The 16261-nt window shown below is 36.7% G+C and overlaps 2 protein-coding genes across 2 annotated transcripts in view; one reads left to right on the top strand and one right to left on the bottom strand.

Moving 5' to 3' along the window:
* Positions 1-2157: 2157 nt before the first annotated feature.
* Positions 2158-6810, top strand: SERPINA10 (serpin family A member 10; the record flags this gene model as incomplete). The annotated part of the gene is made up of 4 exons (XM_080619214.1): positions 2158-3142; positions 4566-4839; positions 4939-5086; positions 6619-6810. The coding sequence occupies exons 1-4, from the start codon at positions 2434-2436 to the stop codon at positions 6808-6810; spliced, it is 1323 nt and encodes a 440-aa protein (XP_080475340.1). The 5' UTR covers positions 2158-2433.
* Positions 6811-14563: 7753 nt separating this feature from the next.
* The window catches only part of PPP4R4 (protein phosphatase 4 regulatory subunit 4), a 40579-nt gene continuing 38881 nt past the window's right edge, over positions 14564-16261 (bottom strand). The window contains exons 20-22 of the mRNA XM_080618856.1: positions 16161-16254; positions 15678-15748; positions 14564-14794 (exon numbers count right to left, since the gene is read on the bottom strand). Of these exons, the coding sequence (XP_080474982.1) occupies positions 14655-14794; positions 15678-15748; positions 16161-16254 (305 nt within the window). The 3' untranslated portion in view covers positions 14564-14654. The remainder of the gene's footprint in view (positions 14795-15677; positions 15749-16160; positions 16255-16261) is intronic.

The raw sequence follows: 16261 nt of genomic DNA, 5'->3' as shown, positions 1-16261 counted from the left end.
TCCCATCCTGTCAGCATGAAACTTACTTGTTTTAGGAAAGCAGAGTCCTCTGAAAGGCAGCTCACTGCTTTCCCCATTAAGTCCCTTCACATCTCCTAGGGGGATCTGGTGACCTGCCAGAGCTGTGTGCTGTCCCAGACCTCTCAGAGCGAGATGCAACAGTGATGTCTGCCAAACACGACATTGTCAAGATGTGGCATGAGTGTGCACCATGCACAGGAAAGACGATGAAGAGCTGGTACTCCGCAATGTCTTGTGAGCAGATAGGCCTGATGCTTTTGTAGACACACTGCTGCTGTTGCATAAAACCCTTTCTCCATGATTGAATGTGATCAGAAGCAAAAATCTGTAATCCCTGACTCCTTGACAGAGCTGACTCTGCAATGTGGAAGGATACCTCTTTGAAGTAGGGATGACTCCCAGGGGAAAGGACTACTTCTTTGTTGCCAGGGCAGGCACAGCACTGTGGCGGGAACAGTACCTCAGTGCCTGTGTTACTTCCCACAGAAGTGGGTCACTACATAAGGAGCAGAAATGGCTAGCAGTTACTGTACTAACTCAACAGCACTGCTTGCAGTTGGAAGAGTAAATATCCCAACCATGCAGAAGTCGCATGCACTGTTTGGCCAGCAGGGCAGCAGCTAAAGTCAAGTCATCCCCTTCTCTATTCCAGTCCTGCAAATCCAGGTACTGGGAACCTCACTGAAAATACAGCAGGAATTAATGGGAAAGAAAAAAAATTAATCAAAAAACATTCACAACCACAGAACGCTGCATATTTTACTCTGTTTCCTGCCATGCACTCAAGAGGAGGCATAACATTCAGGGATTTCAGTGCCTCCCAATTAAGTCATTACAGCCCATCTGTGTTGCACCAAATACAGAACATGACCTATTATCTCCAAAGAAAATAGCACACCACCTGATTGCCAAAAGCACCCTGTGACTTGGCACCCAAACGTCTTAGGGCTCACATCAACATACCTTTTCAGGACAAAATTCCACAGCCTGAATCAGACAACTGTGAAATTCAGCTGAACTCAGAATAAACAGCAATCAAATAAAACCAAGTTTCCCATATGACAAGTCACAAATTATACAATGACTGTAATTTGCTGTTACAGATCCTTAACATAAAGGAGTAGTTAATAGTTGCCATGTGTTTTCTAGATTATTGAAACGCTTACTACTTTAATGATGGCTGTATAATCCATCTTTTCATCTCATTTATCCATTTGCATGCCACTGCTAGACAAAAAGATTCTGTGCAGGCTTGGTGGTCTTGAATATCCATTTACAATTTACAATTTGAACATCCAATTTACAATGAGAAAATGCATTTTCGAAGATTATAGCCATTCAAAATTTTTCCGTAAGTTGCAATTCAACACTGTTGTGCAGGAGAGAAGTTCATATATTGCTTTGATGGAAAGATGAATTACAAGCTTATTTGCATTTTGTGCTTGAAAAGTGTGTGTGTGCAAATTTACACATGCAATGTCTCAAAGGCCAGGCTGGACAAGGCCTTGAGCAACCTGGTCTAGTGGGAGGTGTCCCTGTGCATGGCAGGCGGGTTGGAACTGGATGATCTTATGGTCCTTTCCAATTCAAACCATTCTATGATTCTATGATGCCAAAGTTTTCATGAAGCCTCCTGTAAGATGTGTACAGTCCTCTCCAAACATTTCGTTAAGATGAGAGACCCTGTGTTAACTTTGCTCAGAAATCAAAATTTGTGTAAAAAAATTGTAATTTTAAGCACAGAACAACTGTTTCATCCTTGTGCTGTTTGACACCGAAACTTGGTATTTTCAGAGCTGGTACTGACAAACCTGCTTCAGCATTTCCTGGACAGTAAAGGACAAAAGAACAGGGAATCCTTTGGCATGTGATCAGGAGAATGATCTGAAGTGAGTAATAAATAACCTGTAGCAGAAGGATGAAAAGTGAAATGAAATGATGAAAGGCAAGCATGTAATTTCACCACATGCTGCCTAGAATTCCTGTGCTTACAGATGACAAAAATCTTACAGCAGCAAAAGCTGAGACACAGGTCCAACAAGCCAGTTTTTAACCTTTGAGCTGCATATTGTAATTTGAAATCCGGGTTTCATTTTGTAAACGAATTGCAGGTTGGCAAGGGAAAAATCAGTGAAATACTTCTTAGGTGAACCACCAATACCAAAAGATCATGATATATCTCTGGATTCACTTCATGATGTTGGAAAATTCTCTCTTTCACTAATCTAAATTTGAACTTTCAGATAAGAACCAGATCTTAGGTTTAGAGTAATACACTGAAGATGCAGGAAGTCTACCTAGCCATATCCATGATCTTTTGCATTTTGAATAGAACAACTAAAAAGGCATTGTGGTGCTTTTTTTTTTTTTTTTTAACTAGGAAAAGGAAAGAGCTCATTACTGAATGTCAACATGAAAGCAGGATTTTACCTACTTCTCTTAAGTGAAATATGTGTTGAAATCATCGAGGCTGGCATCAAACCTAACATTCCACAGAAGGAAAAAGAGAATAATTTCTTGGAAAGAAATAAAAATGTCACTGTTTCTGAAGAGTGGCATCATCACAAAAACACCTCTAAGCCTTTTGAAGACCAAAGTCCTGAAGAACTCACTCTTTACAACTTCACTGAAAAGACTGCAAATTTTGGATTTAACCTATATAGAAAAATTGCAATGACACATGATAACAATGTCATCATCTCTCCGCTTTCTGCATCAGCTCTCATGACTGCATATATGCTGGCAGCCAAAGGGGAAACACACAAACAAATAGTAAAAGGTCTAAACCTCCATGCTTTGAAGGACAAAATGCATTGCCATCATTTACCAGCTTTGTTTAAACAACTGAAAGATAACATCACAATGAATGAAGAACTTCTCCTTGTGCAAGGTACTCTTTCTTTTATCCAAAAGGACTTCAGACTCAAGGAGTCTTTCCTCAATTTATCCAAGCAGTACTTTGATATGGAATTTCTGAGAGTGGACTTTGAAAACTTTACACAGACAAAATTTGTCATAAATCAAAACATTAACAAAAGGACCAAAGGAAAAATCCCAGAGCTTTTTGAAGCATTTAACCACCATAATAAACTGTTACTTGTGGACTATGTTGTCTTTAAAGGTAACTGTTGTTTTTATTTTGCAAAATGATTATTTAAAGAAAGAATCAGGACTCTAACTTCAGCTACATTAGATGAAGTTTAAAATAATTTAGGTGTTCTGTTTGCTCTATGTCTCTATCTAAATTTAGTTTCTTCTGTTACATTTATTCAATAGGAAATGATTTTTCATGATAGGGAACCACGGTTCTTCTATACATACAACAGAGTCTGAAAGAGAACAAAAAGCCCTGCAACAAACATTTCAATCCAACTCCACTTAAAATGAAAATGTCTTAATTGTGATAGTCTTTTGAATGCTGGATACTGGGTATAAAATAATTGACTGTACATAGTACACAAAATAATGAAAAAAAATTAATCTCTATTTCAGTCAAGAATCTTTTTCCCCAGATGAACCAAAGTACCCCATTATATTACCTTACAGGACAAGGGAAAGAAATACCTGCAGAGGGCAGAGACTGTTCTGTGGAGAAGACCTCTACTGACAGATATCTTATGCTTCTTTTTCTGTTGTTGGGTTTTTTCTGACCACTGGCTTAGAAGATAGATAAAGGACTCCAAAAGGAGGTCCTGGTAATGACAGGGAGCCCACCCTTTACTCTGAAACAGCCATACAGAAGCCAGAGATACCCAGTTAGTAAAAAGCAAAGAGAAAGAGTTAGGGTGGCAAAGGGGACAAGAGGAATGCTCTGCAGAGAACACACATTCACAGCCACTACTCCAGGCCAAAGTACTCAGCAGATGCTATCCATGAAAACACCACTAAAACAAATACACACATGAGAACAAAGAAAATTACCATACAACCTCCTTACGGACTAAGTTTATTCTTTTGTATTTACAAAAGTGCAGCTTGTCCAATGCCAAGGTTACTTTCCCTGGCAGAAAGTCAGAGAAAACAGATAGATGACTGGCTACATTTGAAAGCAACAGCAGAGATCAGAATCATTAGTATAGAAGAGGTCACATTCCCGTGCACCTTACAAGACAGTGCACTGCTGAATCCCCATCCAAAATATTGCCTAATTAATTTACTGACAGGATGTTGAACAGCTGGTGGAGAATTTTGGAGAAGGTGATACGTTAATTAAAGATGGATGATCATATGGCATTTAATAGACAAAAATGTTATCAGTTCTGAACTCAAGTGGCAACTAATCAACGTTAGGAAAAGATTTCTCTTTTCCTGCAAATGAAGGAGTTTATTTTGTGCATTATTTTTTTTATGCTGTAAAAAAAAAAATAAAAATACACATACGCTAAATATACTGCAATTATTATCCACTTATCCCAGACACAACTGACATCCACTTCAACTAGACAGATAGAGAAAATATCCTCTATGGTTTTTTGAGTGCTTCTGAACATTTTTATGAGCAAGTCTGAATGCACAGAATTATTTAATTTTTTTTCTTTCCTTAGGCAAGTGGCTGTACCCATTTAATTCCAAATTCACAAAAATGGAGACTTTCCACATAAACAAATATAGAAGTGTACAGGTACCCATGATGTTCAAGTCAGATAAAATTAATTCAACTTTTGATGAGAACTTAAGATGCACTGTGATAAAGATACCCTACAGAGGGAAAGCCCACATGCTGATTGTCATCCCAGAAAAGGAGGGAGATTACATTTCACTTGAAGACCATTTGACTACAGAGCTTGTGGAATCCTGGCTGGGAAACATGAAACCCAGGTATTGCTTTAAAACTCACTGGCCATAATATCTTTTATGTCTATCACACAAAGCAACAAAGCATAACAAGGAACTTTCTTGGGGTTTTTTTCCAAACAGGAAAATGGATATTTCATTTCCAAAGTTCAAACTGGAGCAAAAATACAAAATGAAGAAGTTACTTTATGCTCTTGGAATTAAAAATCTCTTTACACGTTCAGCAGATCTCAGTCATCTCACAGATCAAGAATATGTAGCAGTTTCACAGGTAAGCCTTCCAAAATTATTTGCTACTTGGATTATCATAGTACATAAATGGCCCAGGCAAGAGACTATGTCATATACACTTATAGGTGTACTAACAGGAAAGGTTCTCATCTGCCGAATATATACAATCCACACACCTTAACCAGTATGGATCTCGCTTCAAGCATGAGATGTACGTAAGTGGCAGCTATATTTCATGTGTTCAACACAAAGTTAACCCATCAAAGGAGGAAAGCTCTGCCTGAAGAAGAATATGGTTGGCAAGGAATGAGTACAATTAAACAAAAACAAGAGCAAGAAAGACATTGAAAATGACAGTCAAATTGGAAAAGCCAGAGGGAGGGAGGGTGCAAGAGAATGAAGGAAAGAAGGAAGGAAGTGAGGGAAGCAGGCAGGAAGGAAGGAAAGAAGGAGGGAAAGAAGGAGAAAAGGAGGAAGGGAGGGAGGCACCCTCCCTTCAGGTATTTGTACTCTATCAGAAAGAAACCTAAGCTACTGGTGATGCTGTTGCAAGTCTCCCTACCCCAAATAGTTACAGAAGCCTTTGTAATTTGCCAAAACTGTTAATAGGTGGTATGATAAAAACCTCTATACAAGTTACAAAAACACTAAGCCCTGAACTAGAGTTTTTAAAAAATGTGCTGGTTTAACAAAATAAACTTTCTGGTAAAACATAACATCCTAACAATAAATATGTAACCGATAAAATCACAGTAATTTTCAGTTTGGTATAAACTATTTCACTTTTGTGAAACACAATGGCAATCTGCAGCGCTTTTCTCCCTTTCTCTTAATCATACAACTATTTCATGCTGATTGCCAGCAGTTAACTCTATTGAGTTATGAAAAAATCACACTTGAGTAAGTGCTTGCTGAAATTCAAAGTAATATATTCATCAGCTACAAAGTGCCAGAGGAGCATCTTGTCCCTGTGAATGATGGTATCCAGCTTCATTATTTAAGAGTGTTTAGCACAGAGCTCAACACTGATGAAGTCCTTCAACTGCCTTCACATAAGTCAGTCCTAGAATTAGGAGTCTGTGCTATGAAATACAGAAATTAAAAATATAGAGGAAAAAAAGCCAGGATGATTGGCAAATTTGCCTAAGCTCTCCCAAAATCAACTGTGAATTACATATCCAGCCAGTCAGTTTTTGTGACTGATGAAAACAGACTTCCCACTTTTGAGAAACTCTCCCTTGTTAGATGTCAAAGAGGAGCACTATACAAATGCAATGGTTGCTTCATGCTACCACTTGCAAGAACAAAACCTCTATGCTCAGAAATGTAGAAAAGCACACTAGCATCCACACTGTTAAGTACTGTGGTCATGGTGGCTGTATTATCCTCTCTGCTGCTAAAGTAGATAGCACAAGGATCTACCAGTCTATCAGACAGGGCTAGATTGCACAGGCCTACTCCTTTTAATCCTTAATAAAAGCCTATTTAAACTGAGTGCCTTGCACTTGGAAAAACATTTGTCATGTTAATATTTATCTCTGTCACATAGCTTATTTCTAAATTGCATTTCAGGTTGTCCAAAAGGCAGTAATTGAAGTGGATGAAGAAGGAACTGAAGCCACAGCAGCTAGTGGGTCAGAAATAACTGCGTTCACAGTGCCTCCTGTCATCAAAGTGGACCGACCATTCCTTTTTATGATTTTTGAAGAAACTTTTAAAACATTATTGTTCATTGGCAGGTTAGTTGATCCAACAGAAATGTAAATAAAGAAAGTGCTTTGCTTACCGGGCTATGTAAGAGGCTTTATTTCCATTTGTCACGGTCTAACCCCAGCTGACAACTACGTACCATGCATCAGTTTGCTCACTCCCCTTCGTCCCCCTATTATGATGAGGAGGAGAACTGGAAAAAGGTAAAACCTATGGACTGAGATAAGAATAGTTTAATACTTGTAATGAAATATAATAAGTGTAATGAAAAGGGAGGTAACAAAAAGAGAGCAAGAGAAATAAAACCCAAGAAAACGAAGTGATGCACAATAGAACTGCTCACAGCCTGCTGACCAATGTTCAGCCTGACATGAGCAGCCCCTTCTGGCCACATGTGACCCCCTGGTGGCCACATATATTGGACATGACATGCTGTGGTATGGAATATCCCTTTGGCTGCTTTAGGTTAAGTGTCCTGTTTCTGCTCCCTCCCGGCTTCTTGCGCCCCTTCTCACTGGCAAACCATGAGAGACTGAAAAGTCATTGACCAAGGTAAGTGCTACTTAGCAGCAGCTATACATATATGCAGCTGTGTTACCAGCATTGTTCTCAGACTAAAGCCAAAACACTGCACTGGGCCACGCTACTGGGAAGAAAATTAACTTCATCCCAGCTGAAACCTAGACACTGTTTTATTAATTTCATTACAGTAAAAAGACAGTGAAATATGAAAATATAAAAACCTATTTTGTCTCTCCAGCTAGCAACAGGTCATCCTATTTATATTAATGCCCAAGTAACAAGCTAAATTCGCTAAGGCCCAAAGTGACAAAAATGTGTCTTGTAAAATGTACCATGCAAATAAAAAAACCCAAAGAAATAAAAAAAAAAAAAAAAAAAAAAGGCAAACACAAAACTGAAATTTGGAAATATTCAGGAAGCTCATTCCCGAACACTGCATGCTTGATATTCCTCAATATTATCTCCTGTTTAAATGAGACTTACGAACCCACTGACCTCACTGTTAGTAGAATTTTGCCACTTTTAAAAATAGAAGCAGGATCAAGCCCTAAAAGAGAATTTACCGCCTCTGCCTAGAGGTTTTATTACTGCAGAAACTGCACTCAGTTTATCATGAAGTCTGCAGTGGCTTGGAGTGTGACCTCTTTCAAAGTGTTGATTCAGAGTATCAAAGCACCTCATTTTCTCTGGGTACATGGTGTGTCTGCTTTTAAAATACTCTTTCTATTAAAGACAAAATAATTCTGAAAAATAACTTAGATATTCTGAACGTGTAAAATCTGAATCTGGACTGCTTTATAATGCCAAGCTGGGACTCTCCTAAAACCAGAATTTCTGCATGTATTATCATCTACATGTCAGGGTGAACTACATAACAGGACTCTATGCCTGAACTAAGACAGGCTTTGGCAGGAAAAATGCACTTCCATAAAAGTGGAATAAATCTGTTCACAGAGTCGATCCCAAAATCCAAAAGGAGCTGCAAAAATGTTTCAGAAAAATATTTCTATGATCAAGATACAATTCACTCTATTCAAGCAGCGCAGTTAATCCAACCAAACAGCAAGATCTTTAACATTTAGTACATTTTTAATAGCAGCAGTCCTATGTATTAAACATCGAACAACGTGAAAAGCTGCTTCCAGCTATATCTAACTAAAAGACCTAAGCATTATTCTACTTGCTCATACAGCCTTCACAAATAGCTGCCCAAAAGGGGGCAGAAGAGTTTTCAAAATCATTTGACATAGAAGCTTCAAAGGTGTTTTATCAGTAAACACACACAGACAGATGCATCTGCAAGAGAAGATGTAGAAGATATATTACAGGGTAAAGCTGATAAATACCTCTAAAAAGCATGTCAGTTACCACTAGAGGTCTACCCACAGCAACTGAGTCACTGGTATAAGCCACTCGCAAAAGTATTTAGCAGACAGATACTAGTATCTGACCAAAATGCAAAGGTGCATCTAACCTAACTCCGCATTGCAGTATGAATGTACCAGGAAACAAAAGAATCACTAATTTCTGTTTCTGAATGAGTAATTGGAGAAATGCTGCTCTATATAAGAGCCACCTGGTTAGCACTGTACAGTTGACCTACAGCTGTTATTCTGAGTTGCAGGTAAAAACAATGCTGCAGAGGGTTCAGAAGTATTGGTGCTGTCCAACAGAAGTAACCCAGAAGTAAGCAGCCCCAAAAAAGATTGTTGGGATGGAGGTCCGTAGTGTGACAGACTTATGAAAGTATACAGAAGACATCAGGAGCATTGTACAAGAAAGATGTGCAGACCAAAAAATGTCTGAATAAAGCAATTAAAGCTTACATAGCAGGAATTTGATACACAGTAGGGCTATTGAGTGGAGCATGTGTTATCAGCATTAAATGAAATAATCAGTTAGAAGTGACAGACATATGACAGCCACTAAGAAACAAAAGACATACTGTATTAGACCTCATCACATGCTTATTAAGGGAAGAAATAGACTGGATTCAAGCTTCTGAACTTACTTGCATTGTAAGTTCAACTTGTTCTGCATTGCTCTAGTAAAGGCATTGGAGGGTTAAACACAGTTTTGAGTCCTGTTCTGCAGCTGGCCACTTCTGATCTGAGTTTTGTTCCCTGGCAGAAGTCAGACTGAACAGATTGAGCAGTCTCCTGCCGCCCATGGGTGAGCAGCTGTAGCTGGGATGTTAGTTGTCCCTGGGAAACTGGGAGTATCTGTTTTTATTAATGAGACAAATGCAGAACCTAGGAGGAGCCAGTTATAGGTCATCTGTGCATCTGTACCAATACTGAATGTTAAACATCATAATACTTAAAGAAGCCTTTAAAGAAATCTGTGATTTACAAGATCCTATGTCAGGCAACAGAACAAACTGAAAAACTGAGTTTTTTCACAGAATCCAAACAATGTCTGTGACTAAACAGAGAATGCTCCTATATCCAACTGCTGTCTAAGAAGCTTAAGAATTCAGACAGCAAAACACTGCTAAATCCAAAGACACATTTTGTACTTCACACAAGACAGCATACATCCAGTGTTGTTATTATTTTAAATACATACCTTCTACAGGTAAATGATTTTATTTATTTTAATTATAAAAGATGCCCTGAGAGTGGTGTTTTTTTTTCAAGAACATGCATGTACAGCATTAGCCTACATTTTATTTTGACTAAATCATCATTCATATTTTTACATTATAAAAAGTAATCACACACGCATATGCATTCACAGATCAGATCACCTTTATCATACACCAATAGATTTTAAAAACTACATATTTCTGATATCAATATATTTATGCTGCTTCCATTCTGAAATAGAGAAGCTGACAATAGCTTCATAGGCTCTCTCTTTAGTATTGGCATAAATAGAACTCTTTAAAATAGAATTGCATGTTTTCCCACAGGCAAATTTTGATAGAAACATTAGCATTAATACAAACAAATGCAGATGACATCACTGAACCATGATAGCTTGCAATAGCAGCTGATTAAAAACTAGTTTCATCATTATAAATTATTCAAGTGAAAATACAATCTGAAATACTAAAAATTAAAACAGGTATTTATACACAAAACTTATGAATAAAAGTTTTTTTATATCATCTGAAGACATCTGCGTTTAGATTGCTTTGAAATTCACACAGTATTTTTATGAACTTTATTTAGTACTTGTAAAAACATTACCTCCAAATTCATAGCATAATGCTACTAAAGTTTATGATATAGACTGATCAATTGTTCTGGACTTTGGTCTTAAATTAGGTTTGAATATTCCTTAAAATGTGGGATTACTTTTGCATATTCATTACATTTCCTTCTATTTCTTGCATAAAACAAGGGTACTAAGAATTGTTAAAATTGTAAATAAGCCAATTAAGTAATGGATATGTGTATTCTAAATCCAAGAATTTGAACTACAAAGGCATAATTGAAGAAAACAAAATCCTCTCTTTAGCTGCAGCAGATTAAGAGCACATAACTGAAGTTAAATTTCATAACATTTCACTACAACATTAGAATTCTGCAACTGTTACATTATTTATTGGAACCTATTTTACATCTTGGGATTTTATTTCAAAGATAAAAAGTTTTAACATTGCAAGATGCATTTTATTCATTCCAGGCATTAGAGAGTCCGTTTGCTGCTCCCACCTTATCGCACCAGAATGCTGCTTCTACCACTTTCTGGTTCTCTTTTTTTCCATCAGAAGATCTTAAGAGTTTGATTTTCTGGATTTTCTTCATACAAAAGAAGAAACACACATAACATGTTTTTGCTATATTTTTAAATAACATAACATAAACTGCTATTGTGTGTAACATTTTAATATAACTCTTAGGTGCTGTACTTTAAAAATTACTAGCTGCTCTAATGTACTCACTGAAGAAGCCAAATGGACACATTCTGAGGGCTTTCTTCACAAGAAGGGTGTTATTTTTCTCCATTAAGCTTTCTACAGAAGGTTGTGTAGAGATCGCTCTAAGTGAAATGTTAAGGTAGTCCAAGCAGCTACAAATAATGTCAGAAGTCTCCATCTTAACCCATAATGTCTGGGAAAAGTGGAGATGGGCAAGACAGAGAATACGATGTTATTCCTAGGTCTTCTGCTGACCATGTTAATTGGGCAATTTCAGATTTTTCATAGACTTAATCTTTAATCTTTAAATGTACTCTTCTCAACTTCACAGAATTGTAGCTGTGTCAATTATCAACCTATTTTTATTGGTCAGAAATATGTCAAAGAATGTGGCTTAATTTTTAGAACTCTATGGAAATATTAATTTGCATCAATATTTTACAGTACCATTTACAAACAACACAATATATTGTTCTATTTCACATTTTTAAATTGCTGATGAAACACATCATGATAATGTATCAGCGTCAGAATACCTACTAGCTTCATCTTAGAAATGGGACCCAAATCACATGCCAGACCCACTGGACCTCAGAAATCTTAGCATCTTGAATAGCAGGCTGAAAACATGATTAAAAATTTTAAGTAACCAACTCAAAGTGCAGTAGATCAGTGGCAGAACTACTTTATCTTGTGCTCAACTTCCTAAGCAATCATATGATTGCATGAAAGACATTACTTTGAAATATTTATGCATATACTGCTTACTACATGGTCACACACCAATGTGGATGCGTTAAAGGTCAGTTGAGGACATTTTAGGAAATACCGAGATCAATTCATTATTATGAAATTGATTTCTGTGCAACAATAAATCTACTCCCACTTTTTACAGGATGGAAAACCTGTAACCCTCATTCTTCCTTGAAACTGACTTTTTTCTTAACGTGTGCATATTTAGCACCAGGGCTGATTTTCTGAACAAAAGAAAAATAAGAGGTAGAGCTAAACATGTCTGTGGTCAACAAGGTAATGTGGACAAATGCATTGAACACCAACTATTCCTGTATCTGTACCTCTTAATATCTCCTTATAGAGCTGCTCCATTGTCTGATGAAAGTACAATTAAGTATTGGTCTAGATTACAAAAGAGAAATTGAATCTATAGTGCAGCAGACAGTATGTCAAATTGAGAGATGCATTTTCCCATAAGAACATAGAACATTAAAACTCTTACTCAGTACTAAATGTAGGTCATCCTAAGCCTACTCTTCTTTCTCCAAAACCACTATGCAGTTTAGGGACTTTCTGAACTAGGGAGAGCATCCAGTTCATGGTGTTTGGTCAGATACCTACTTTCAAATAGTCTGCTGTTAAGGTATTTACCAATGTACCTCAATGGTACACTGAGACTCGAAGCCAAGACTCTAACATTCCACTTTCCTGCCTGAAGACAAACGTACAAACTGCTCTGTGTGAGTCTTTTTCTGTCCCTTTGTATTCAAGCAAAAGATACCAGTTTTATTTTAAGTGATAGATAGAAAAGCCTTGGCTTTGTGAGTATTGATCCATTTATTTTCCCCAACATTTTGTGAGACAGATGAGTAATTGGAATTTCTGCAATGACTGCTAAAAAATTTATAGCATTAGAACTAATTTTCTGGTTCTAAATAGAAGGAACAGAGGTATACAGTGATTAGAGTGAAAGCACATGGGGTTTTGACCACACTTACTTTTTCAAAATATTGAGCACTGTATATCATTTTATGTACTCAAGGTACATGCCTCACTTACTTTATAGATAGCTGAAAACATCAGCATGACTACTGATCTAACTGTTGAGTTTGAAATCATGTGCTTTGAAATTAGTGACTACCTGATGATCGCCTATAAAAAGTCTGAAGGACTGTGGGTTAATACTTAGGAGAAAGCATTAGATTCTGGACAAGGCAGGGGTAGAGTGCAATTTGAATTGGTACTTTGAAGTACTTGTGCTGTGAAACCATTGACTCAACAGAAACAGTCTACCTTCATTCACTACTTACCTTCCAACCTTTTCTACAAAGAAAATCCAGTTCTAAAAACAATAGGTCACTATGCAAGCTTGATTTCATTCCAGAACAAATTTATCTGGTACAGTGAAGGTGGTAAAATTCCAGCAGAAAAACACACAGCAAAAGACTGTATTGTAATATAATGTATACAAGTAGTTGAATGCAAGCTGTTCAGAGAACAACTTCATATATTTGTTAAAATTTTGAGTGTTTTATTTTGCAATTTGGGAATTTTATTAACTTTTATCTGTGAGTAAAGGTGGTGACAGGGGGAGTGTTTTGGTTTGCTTTTTAAAGGAACCTGAAAACCCCAGAAAGGACCACTCAAAAGATATCACTTTCACTATTGTTTTCTCTTTATACCTAGCAAGCCAGCGTAAGGTGTTTCCTCTTTCCTGTCTGGTGTAGACTCCATCTACACATTTATCTCAGCTCCATTATCTTTGAGGCAAGTTACAACCTCACATCCTGGACTCTTCTTTTATTCTTGGTCTTTTATACTTATTCAGACTTCCAAGGCCCCTGCTTGAATTTCTCCATTTTTTTTCAGCTTTTTATCAGCTCCCAGTTCTAGTTCCTATTACGTTTAACTCTACTTTCCCAAACAACCTCCATTTCTTGAAATAGCTGGCTCCTTTCCATTCTCCATTCTGACTTGGATAAGAAATCAAATCTCCAATAGCAAAGAAAAATCTCAGTTTGAGCACCCAAACGTACAGCCAGTCCAATGACAGTAATTTAGAACTACAAGTAATAGTGTGAAAGGAATATGAAGGGAAGTAGCTGCTAGAGTCTACAGATATTTGACTAAGAATGTACACATCACAGCAAATTTATAGGACTTGCAGTTTTATCACAGGAGCAAAAAAAGTCATCTTTGATTTCATTCTTGCAAAATGTTGAACAGTTTAGGGTGAAGTTTAAAGAAAACCAGCCTGAGGGAGATGCCTAGCATTGAAATTTTTTCATCCAAATGAAAAGTAAAATTAAGGTAAGGCAAAAGCAGCAGCCTTAATAACAAGTAGCAGTACCAGTTCAACATAACTCTCAAACACAAAAATATAGAAGTACATAAAAAGGAAAAGGAAAAATTAAATCATCTAACAATGCATGTTTTCTATTTTTCTATATTTCTTCAGGCAGCTAAATCACTGTGACTGTAGTTGCTATACATCAAATGCAATAACCTTCACTTTGTCATATTCCACCCTCCCCATAATGCTCCAGCTGAATGCAAGCATGTGCAGAGGAAACAATGCAAAAGACTAACTAAAATAGAACGCAATCTTAAAAACTCTTGTAATTGCAGAAATCCCATTTTTACCATGCTAATTTAGTATTTCAAAATCTGGGTGAAGACATATCATAAATACAGGCTTAATTTCACATAGGTCTCTTCAGTTCCCATTGAAAAAATGTTACCCATAAGCTTGATTTAACCTCTTGTCAACCACTTACATGCTCATCCTTCGGGACTGAATCTCCTTATTTCCATTGCTGTTCTGGTCAGCTGAGTTATACAAGTTGCGAGAAGAACTGGAAGGGAAGGCAGCATTCCCACTATTACTACCAGAATGAGTCCGGAATGAATCATCTGAAACAAAGAGCTGCAGTTCAGACAAAGAAGTTTGTCTGAAAAATGTACACAGAAAGTAAACAGAATGTGCTGGTTTTCCTGTGGCAATTGTGGCATATTTCCTACGGCACTAATCCAAAAGTTTAACTTTCTGTAACAGAATGGTTTCAACTTAGCATTTCTTCTTCTTTTGTGGAAAAAATGCTAAATAAAAATAATTAAAAGACACATTTTGGAAGATAGGGTTAATACATTTCATGTATGAAAACAGGGGGAATTAATTGGCCAGCCTTTAGGTGCTTAAAATGTATCTATTTAATCCAAGCTAATCATCTAGTGTCTATTGGTACTGAATTGAAAAAAGACAGGTTCCTCCAGGAAGCCACTAATCTCATTCCAGTCTTTCATGATCCATACTTTTCAACAGCAAATGCAAAGAGGGGCACTTCCAGACAGCAGTTTCCTTCCCCTAATTCAAGAGAACATATACACAATAACCCTTTCCTCATGTAAAATGGATGGAGGCAAAATGCAAAACCAACCTTCTTATGACACCCAAAATATCAAGAAATGTCAAGCACATTTTACTCTTACTACATTTAGATATAACTTTAAACCTACATGTAACAAATACCAAACAAAACAAAGAACAAGCAAACAAAAAAAAACCAACAAAAACCCAAACAAACAAAAAGCAAAACAAAAAATGCAACAAAAAAATGAGAAGTAGACTAACTAGACTAGCATTTAAGTGGCCAGACATATTGGATATATATTATTCTATGTTCTTTAGCAGCATGATACCTTACAGTATGCTTGTTAAATAGGGTATATGTGAGGCTCACATATTCAGCACTCCCCCCCCCAAAAAAAATAAAATGTAATAGAATAACCTACTTACCAGTAAAGGATAACATACAATTCTTTCCCATTCCTGATACTGAAGACGTATATCCTGTAGCAGAGTTTTTACTTAAAAAAAAAAAAAAAAATTAAAACCAAGCTGTTTATTACAGAAACATGTTTCTCCCAATTGTATGATCCTGCTCTTTATATAATATTGGAGGTTATTTATGAGTTTATATAAAAAAATTAAATGAGAAAGTTATGCTGAAATTTCTTTAGATTTAGCAGTTCACATTGAAACTTGTTTTAATCTGTGATAAAAGGTGACATATTAACTTAAAAGGAATACATGAGTACGATTCAGCATGCCTTAAAGTGATATATCTTCCCTGAGTTCAAAACTGCATGCCTTAATCAATTAAACAGGCTGAAAATTAAGGTCACAATTCAGTGAACACATCACTGTTTTTATAGAGCCTTATGCGTATAATTTCATAACATTTGCCTATGAGGTAAGGAATTAAGATAATAAAGATACTTAGAACACTTGTCTAAGGTGTTGTATTTTGGATGTAGTGCTTGAGTACTGAAAGACTGGCTTCGAACCAACTTGGATTTTTTGTCTTCTTTGCCTAAAAT

Source organism: Psittacula echo (genome assembly GCF_963264785.1).
Source record: "Psittacula echo genome assembly, chromosome: 5".
NCBI lineage: Eukaryota > Metazoa > Chordata > Aves > Psittaciformes > Psittacidae > Psittacula > Psittacula echo.
This window is presented reverse-complemented; position numbering and strand designations above follow the sequence as displayed.